The 9,375-nt window shown below is 39.9% G+C and overlaps 1 protein-coding gene across 1 annotated transcript; it reads right to left on the reverse strand.

Annotated features, from left to right (window-relative positions):
• Positions 1–264: 264 nt before the first annotated feature.
• Positions 265–8,805, reverse strand: RANBP3 (RAN binding protein 3; the record flags this gene model as incomplete). The annotated part of the gene is made up of 7 exons (XM_010150476.1): positions 265–547; positions 1,891–2,071; positions 3,931–4,073; positions 4,692–4,812; positions 6,743–6,867; positions 7,747–7,849; positions 8,727–8,805. Coding segments are annotated over 7 exons (796 nt in total), but the record flags the coding sequence as incomplete, so codon positions are not given.
• Positions 8,806–9,375: the final 570 nt, after the last annotated feature.

Here is a 9,375-nt window from a genome sequence, read left to right on the forward strand (position 1 = left end):
GTGAGGACACGGTTTTCCTGCAGGTGGCAGCAACTCAAGGGAAGCAGGGGTTAGGAAAGAAAAACTCGAGTTGGAACCGTGTCGGAAAGTTCTATCTCTGAGGCCTGCAAGACATGAACTACTGAAGAAACAGTCAAAAGGTCCCAATGAAAAGCTGTGACAAGCTGTAATGTGCCACTTCAATTACAAGGATGAGGGGAAATGTTTGGTTTTGTTTTTTTCTTTTTTGTTTTGTGTTTTTTTGTTGGGGTTTTTTTTTTTTGGCTCATCAATATGATGAGCTTTCACGTCCCAAACCACATTCAGGTAGTTTCCAAGTCTGCTTTTTTTGTGTGGAATCTACTGATCCAGACCAAAAAACCAAACAAACAGAACAAAGATGCACAGTTCTTAAGTCCTGGAGCCTTCAACACTGCCTGAAAATAACAGCTGGCCTGGGGTATCCAGAGATGCCTGCAAGATGGTGTTCATAGCAGCCTTGCAAGCAGATCGGCTCACATTTGCTATGTGCTGCCAACATTCTGCCCATCACCTTCATCGTTAGGACCTGAAAGAAAGAAAGTGGTTGTTTGTCAAAAGAAATATCTTTTGTTTCTTGCCTTACAATAAGAGACCCTACCTGAGAAGCCTACAGAAGTCTCAGCTTTAGGATTTCAGTGACAGATGAGAACTGTAGAGTTCCCCCTCCCTAACACTGTCCTTCTCCACATTAAGTTCTGTCCCCTGCAGTATCATATGTTCTTGACTAATCTGGTTCCAGGACCCCAGTAGCATCCCAGAGCCTAAAAGCTCAGTTTCCAGCCTTTTCACCCACTGCTTGTGTTCATATTCATTCCTTCTGTCTTCCTCCCTGCAGTGAATCAGGATGGAGTACTGGTCTGTCAAAGGCGGGATGTTCTAAGCCATAGGAAAGCAAAGCACAACTGACCCCCATATGCGGAGTACAGAAGAAAGCCTTCCTCAAACTGAAGACTAGTTACGTCCTCCTTGTGTACACCGAGATTACACTCTTTCCATGCCCCTTTGTAAGCCACCTGCTTTCCAAACAGTGCTCTACTCAAGAGTCAGTCTGGATCCTGCCTACTGAAAATAGCCCAAGACAGACATCACAGGTTTTAAGTGCAAGTCTTTGCCATGTTGAATCTAAAAATGAACCTCACAGCCACCCCTTAAAAATCCAGTAAACAAAGCTAGAGCTAACTGAAGCACACACAACCTCTGCTGAACTGTGACATTAACTCAGAAGCAAGTAGTACAGGAACCTTTTTACCAGTTCAGAGAACTAGCAAGAAAGTTGCATTCATAAAAGCAATTCATGTGATAAGTCTTATTCTACCAACACCTGTGAGCAGAAACAGGCCAGAAGTAGAATCATAGAATGGTTTGGGTTGGAAGGAACCTTAAAGCCCATCCAGTTCCACCCCCCCTTCCATGGGCAGGGACCCCTTCCACTAAACCAGGTTGCTCCAAGCCCCATCCAGTCTGGCCTTGGACACTTCCAGGGATGGGGCATCCACAGCTTCTCTGGGCAACCTGTTCCAGTGCCTCCCCACCCTCTCTGGGAAGGATTTCTTCCTGATATCCAATCTCCACCTCCCCACTTTCAATTTAAACCCGTTACCCCTTGTCCTGTCACTACAGTCCTTTGTAAAAAGTCCCCCCCAGCTTCCTTGTAGCCCTTTCAGGCACTATGAAGGCTGCAATAAGGTCTCCCCAGAGCCTTCTCTTCTCCAGGCTGAACAAGCCCAATTCTCTCAGCTTTTCATCACAGGAGAGGTGCATCTTGTTATAGTACATCTACAACACAATTACAGCACAAAGACAGTCTGCCTTAAAGAACGACAGAAAAATGTACAAAAACCAGGAAACTCCATTGTCTTCCTTGCTTACCACTTCCAACTGATCCTGAAGGTACAATGACATCATCATCACTATCTTCCTCGTTTGATTGCGTTACCTCTGGCTCAGGTGCTACATTCTTGACTTCTTGCTCTTGTTCCACTCTACTCCTCAAGGCCAAGATCCGATGGTGTAATGCAGCATACAACTGCCCTGTATCTTTAGAGCTTGCCTACAATTTTTTTAATAGTCAGAAACAAGAAAAAGGTGCAAGAAATTATAACAATAAAACACTGCTCACATAATACAGGCCAGTCATCCCAACTTTACTTCTCAGTTTTCTCATATAGGGCTTTTCTAACTAGGTCAGAACAAGCTGTGGTCTACAAAGCAAGATGCTAGATATACTAAACTGTGATGGTGAGAGTATATTCCTCTCCGCTCAGCATCAACTTTCTCTGGCTAACAAAAACAGTACTAGCTCATTTTATATAACCTTCTTCACCCAGGAGTCACACAGCTTTCCTGACACCCCCCAAAAGCTTATGCCACAAAGATCCATAAAACGTTTATCTTGCAGAGGTTTTTTTCCAGATTTGTCAATCATTGAACTTCACATATTAGTTAATTGTAATCAAGTAACTTCATAGTTTCATGATGCACTGACATAAGTGCATAAGATCTAATGAGAAAACTGAATGGACATGCAATTTGGTGGGTGATTAATCCTTTTTTTTTTTAAATACACTCTTTTATACTGGTCAGCTATTTCAGGAAGAAGCATTTATGACAACCTGTCCAAGAATATATTTTTTACTCTTAAAGGTCAATGGCCACTTCATGCCTTCAAAAGAATCAATTTACAGGCCTACCAAACTAAGCATTTAATAGACATTTAAACAGGTACTCCCATTCAGTACTATGACACTGTCTTCACTATGTCAAATACATTCTCATATTACCTACTATTACCATTACCTCAAGTTGACTGTAAGGTAACAATCCCATTTCTCAGATTCTTTCATAAAAAAATTGTTTCCATCCTCCCCATCTGTCACTTAAATCTGCCACCTCTTTATCTGCAAAATTCCCCTGCAACGAGCTGCAGTGAATAAATTATTCCACACAAAAGACTTTTTATCAATACTAATCTGTCATCAGGTTATTCACTATTGATTTTAACTCAAACTTTTCAAATCTAGAAAAATGCTGAGAAGTTATCCATTCATTTCACTGCTTTTTGTTCACCAGCGGCTATTCAGTATCATTAAGTTCCACTCTGGGACTCCAGATCCCAGTCCTACAACCTAAGGTCACAGGGGAAGCTGACCATTTGTTGCTGTTCTCAATTTCTGATTCATATGAATATGTAATGCTTTAGCAACTCCTTGTGCAGAATCAGTGTAAGTCACATGCATATGCTCAGACCTCTCTAAATCTGCAAGTGGTCTTAGAAGACATTAGAGAACTACCTTTCTTGCTGACTTTATCATGATCTCCCAAGTGTTTTAGTAATTCTGCAATTGCTGTTTCCGCATTTAGCAAGCACAGAAGCCACTTTCACTGTCCTGCTACTGCTTAGAATACTCTATTAAATCAAAGTTAAAATATGTTACCCCTAACTACTAACACAGTGTTCCTGACAGATACTTAGTGTTTCACTTCCACTCAGCACCTATACACCCACCACACTGCAGACAGACAATGACAGCTTTCCCATGCTACAAGTTCAGGCAGTCTCACTTGGTTTAAGCTAACAGATCTATGAAATGCCTTTTTCCCTTGATAGCAAAAAAAATTTATTTGCATTAATCTTACACTACAGTTATAACCTCAGTAGGTGTGGAACAGATCCCATGACTCCATGGACAATGCTTTGGACAATCTGGCTTCCTAGAGTGGCCTTTTATGTGGAATTTCTTCACAACCAGTAAGGCTTTTCAGACACGCCAAGTCTGCCAAGCCCCATCTTTGGGGAAGGGGTGGTACTATGGAGGTAGGAGGCAAAGAAGAATGGGAACATTACGTTTTCCTTCTAAAATTGATGCTTGCTTCAGTTGTAGTTCAGGTAAACAATGAACCAGTACTCACTGATATAAGAAAAACTTTAACTCCCTGGTCCTCTGTATCCATGGCAGTGATCCGGATACTCTTCTCACTGGCTTTATCGATCTGCATCTGAGCCCAGAGCTTGGTATTTAAGATTAACCTAAGACTCCCCTGAGTCCTCATCACTAAAACCAACATACAAGATCAATTAGGTGGGAAAAGACACAATAGGAAGCTTTAATTCACACAATAAAAACACATCTTGACTGTTTAATGTTTAATTCTTTATAAAATGAGTATCAAGGGAAAGCCCTTAAAACAGGAATCTTGTCACAACTGCTGATCAGAAAAATGTAAGCTATTAGATATTATCAGTCATTAGCTAAAGATATTTAGTGCAAAGTCTTGCAGATCTCAGTTGGATCTGAACTGACAATCTAAGGTTAATGCACATTCCCGCAAGCCTGAACTGTGCACATATGAACAAAGACTTCCCCTGACACAAGCACCCCATCCCAAAAAGCAAAGAGCCCAGACCTGAAGAACAAACAATTTTCTAGTCCCTAAATACAGCTTGCTTTTATGGGGAGAACAGTAACTGGAACATTTGCTACAATAGAAGGGTATAAAACATACGTTCTTTAGAGGAATAGGTCATATATTAAAGCAAGAGAAACATCTAAACTGCTTGTGAGTTGCCGTAGCTAAGACAACAGAATGTGGATGCTGCTGCGTGCCATGGAAGCATCCCATGAACAGCACTGCCTTTCACCCAGTACCTCCTTCCCCCTAGTTCCTCTTACCCAGCCGAGACTGTAATGTTCCATCGTCTGCTGAGGCCATATCATTGAGTCTCAGAAGTCCTCGACCTCTTTCCACCCACGACTGAGAGTTTTTATCAAATACAAACAGCTTGCACTGAATCTGTAACAGAAAATCTCTCCATAGCATAGAGGTTGATTGAAATAATATATTTCATATTTAGTCACATACAGCTGGTTTAGAAAAAAATCAGATTTCATATTGGAATTTGAAACTGTTTATAGCTGTGGAAACCAAAGTAGTTGTCCTCGCTTTGGCAATAAATTCCTCAAAATATGCTGTCTGGTTTCATACTTTTTATTAACAGAAGCTGTATATTCTTAAAGAATACATGTGTCCAAGATCAAACCAGAACAATTTTCAGATAAGGTACAAACTTTCACCAAGGAAACTTACTGTGATAAGAGACTGGGTAAGACTCATCTATAGTCTCAACCCAGTCAATTCTTTTGAAAGATTTAGGTGCACTTTGCACCACTGAAGGTGGTATTTGTTGCTGGGAAAACTCAGCACAATGAAAGCAAAGCAAAATTCTTCCTGTATTAAGGAAGAAAAAACATGTCATTTCATTATCAATTCATGAAGACTGACCCACACAAACTTATGAATTAACAAGAGGTATTTTTCCTGCCTTCCTGGTTCATCACTCTGAAGTGCACTTTTTGTACTTTCTAATGGTAGGACTGTTCCTGCTGCCCATAAAAGCTCCCTTTTTCTTGCCCTGCCAAACACCTCTATATCCTCCTCTCGAACCCATCTTCACTGTCACTACTGAGGCTTCATACTTCAACCTGTCACCCCTCAAGTTCCCCACATATGTTCATGCTTTAGGTGGATAGCATTTCCATTTTCATTCTGGGTCTCATTTTCTCCACCACAGAACACCTAGCTCGATACACTTCATTTCTGGAACAGTAACAGTTCCAACTGTACAAGTCCTGTTCAGGATGTCAATGCATTAAATTTCCCAGGAAAAAAGAGAACAGAGGTTAGATGAGAGGCCTGTTAAGCTACAGCATATTCATGCAAGTCAGCCCTCTATTAAGTATACAATTGCTAAAAGTTGTGGTTTTCTTAAGTTTTCTAAGAAACAGGACTCTCATCTCTTCAGCATCTTGAAGCATCCAGGAGTTTCTGAATTATACAGAAACAGAGAAGAACCAGACCAACCATTTAAAGACCATTCATGTCTGGTAAAAAGAAGTCTGAGAAGACAAACATTATAAATTATTATTCTGTAGGATAAGTGTAACTAATATGTATTAGTTACTGATACAATGCATCTGTTTGGTGTTAGACTAGACCAAACTATTCTGTAAGAGCAAAAAGCTAACCTTAAAAAAAATAATGCAATTTAGGTGCTGAGAAACTTAAAAGATCAAGAAAAAAACATAATTGGAGGACAGAGAGGAGGAAAAAAATATTTTTTATATATTTATATTTTATAACTTAGTGTTACATGAAAACCCTGTGCATTTTTAAGGACATACTGAAGTTAATAAGCCTATTTAAGTTACTGAATAACTACAGTGTTAAGTAAATCACTATCAGAATTCTAAGTCATGACTGAATGTCCTTCCAAGAGATCACTAAATTGAATTAAGTACCTCAAGACAAATTCCTGAGCACTGTTTTATGGTTTCTGCTACGTAAGAAACAGAATTGCCGCTATAATGCTCCATTCTGAGTTTTAAAAAAAAAATCTTCAGTAGTACAGTTAAACAACTTAAATGAACGAAAAGTTTTTAACTTCTCTTCAAACAGTTGTTTTGTAGGACACAGAAGCTTTTATGTCATTGATTCAGGAAAGCATGCTTAGGATTTGTCTGGATGGCCCAAACACTAAAATTTGTTCAGAAAGAGGAAATGAAGAAACAACAAAGTAAGGATCTGATAATAAATACCCAAATTTGCATTTTAACACAAGAAAGTACAGCAGAGAGAGTTGTAGGGAATCGGGTGGTGTGCATTCAGTGGACACCCAAATGCATCCCCGAAAACTCAAAGCTCCTTCACTCCATCCGTTTCTTACCTGCAACACATTACTTTCTGCTTCCTCTCCAGTAATCACTTCGACCTTCGCTAACAAACACTTCCTTGCTGTTGCTTTAGTATAGGCTGCTGCAGACTCCGCCAGCGACTCTGAAATATTATTAGCTGAACAACATTTTGAAAGCTTGAGGATGATTAGCATATAATTATGGAAGACTTATACTGGTCTCACAAGTGTGGTCGCTCAATTTACAGAAATAAAGAACAAAGATGAACATCAACAGAACATTAGAAACAGGACTGAAGTTTAAAACAGACATTAATGCTGCCCTTCTAGGACTTGTCTTAAAGGCACAAGAAGACAGAAGGGACAGAAGAGGTAAGCTACTGACAACACTTGTCCCTGCATTCATTATTTCAAAGCCTTTACAACACGTGGACACCTATGCATCTTTAGGTGCTCCTGCAGTACCGATGCTGTGCCACCACATCCACAGCATGATTAATTTTCCTTTTTTATTTTGGCGTGCAAACAGTTTGCTGGAGAAAATCCATAGCTCCCAAAATTTCCAGAAACACTTGCCAATCTGAAGACACACAGAAGTCCAGATTCCAGCAAATGGTTCTTGATTCAAGCAATACATTTGGAGCACCCACGCAATACAATGCACATTTGACTCTGACATTCAGACACCGGAAGTTTAACAGAACTGTTAAGTTTGCCACATTTCTTCCACACTCAGTAGGTCCAGGTACCTGCTCTGTTAATTCCCTCTACATTCATTATGCTGAAGATACTCCCAGTACCACAGAATGACCATAAAAAAAAGACAGTGCAGCCTGTAAATGTTTAATATTAAGACAAATGGACACGAGAATCTGTAGCATCCAGCATGTCACCTCCCACCCCCAGCCTGTACCTTTGGTTACAGGAGACAGTAAAGGCAACATAGAAAAGTTAAGTTTTCATAAAGTAACAGGATGATGAAAACTTATCATTTAAACAAGGATTAACTAGCATTCCTGAAATATTTTGGTTTTCACCTTTCTCTGGTGTGGCTTCCTGAGAAGATGATTCAGACCCAGACTCTGTAGCAGCATTCTCCTTATTACTCTCTGTACTACCTTCATTTGATTTTGGTGGACTCTATCACAAAAAGAAGAGGCAGTAACGAGAAGAGAGAAAGCATACACTAATTCTGCAGCACAAGACTAGTGATCAATTACTGAGGAAAGCCCTAGTGTTTATAAACCATACCGCTACAGAAGAATCCAAGAGATGACATGCTTTCACAGTAAAAGTTACCCTACCACCCTGGCCAAGGAATTGAATAGAGCATGACCTGAAAACCAGTTCAAATAATTTTTCCCCTGAATTGAAACACTGATTTTGAAGTTCTGTTCAACAAAACAAACCAATTTCAGCTACAGTTCAACTCAAAAGTATAATTGACTGAACTCTTGCTCAGGGGTTAGACAGGTACAAATGCAGAGCATTAAGTGTTTCCCTTTTATACCAGCACAGCAATGAAAGTAACAGTAGGAAACAGTGAGGCACTACAAGTCACACCTTGGGCTGGTACACAATAAACAATTTCCTGAATCACAGCTCAGCACTGAGGTGGCTGCCTTACTACTAGACTTGAAATCCCATCACTGAACTTTTCTCAACTGTGAAGACAGCAAACCTACATCACCCCCAAATACTTCTACTGAAGAAGGCATTTAAAGAAAGAAGCTGTGCCACCAAGTGCTCGGGCTTGAAAACCACACGCACTGCAGAGAAGGCACTCGATCTCCTTGCACTGGTAGAGCTTGGCAGGGAAATCCTGTAAAGCGCTGCTGATGCAGACAATAGGTCATGATGAAACCCCAACACTGCACTCAAAATAAGTTACCTACAAGGAAAACCACTGAAACTGCTCCAGTGACAAGTATAACCGAAGGTTCTCAAAATTCCCCACTGAGCGCCTGTATGGCAAACTACTCAACATTACAACATTTCACACGCAGTGGATACTCACTAGGACTCGCTCACTCATGTTCTGTCCAAAAACAAACTTGTTGCTAGATGCATCTGCACTGTTTGTAGAGTTCTCTACACTGAAAAAAGCAAAAAACCACAAAATAAACACAAACCGAAATAGGTTTAATAAGTCAGGAAAATATCTGTTTATCTTCCACTGATAAAATTCCTCAAAAAAGTGAGCAACTCTCACTGGCTTTAAAAATTCAGCATTGGTTGACACAGAAACATAAGCAAAAAATAATTCAACTTAGTAGCAACAGGAGAGCATACAATGGGTTTACAGAATGAGGATCCTCTCAGATTGATGGTAAATGATTGTCACTAAATATCTTCCCTTTAGATGTCGGATTACACATTAAGCAATGCTGAATGCTAAGTGAAGGCTTACAATCATATAACATACTTTCTTTTAAAGGAGTATTCTACATGCACACACTTGAATCACTACATATTTTTTAGGTTAATTTTCTCAGAAAGGGAAAAAATTGAAACAAAAAACACTTTCAATATCAAGTAATGCCTTTTATCAGGCTGTCTTCAATGCTACAGCCTCCCCAAGAAGTTTCACCATCAAATCTCAGCCCTCACACCTTCCTTATAGAATTAATCCTCCTCCTCCTATGTGGCATTTTTATTAACAGATT

This window comes from Eurypyga helias, unplaced genomic scaffold, assembly GCF_000690775.1.
Source record: "Eurypyga helias isolate BGI_N326 unplaced genomic scaffold, ASM69077v1 scaffold5534, whole genome shotgun sequence".
Lineage (NCBI taxonomy): Eukaryota > Metazoa > Chordata > Aves > Eurypygiformes > Eurypygidae > Eurypyga > Eurypyga helias.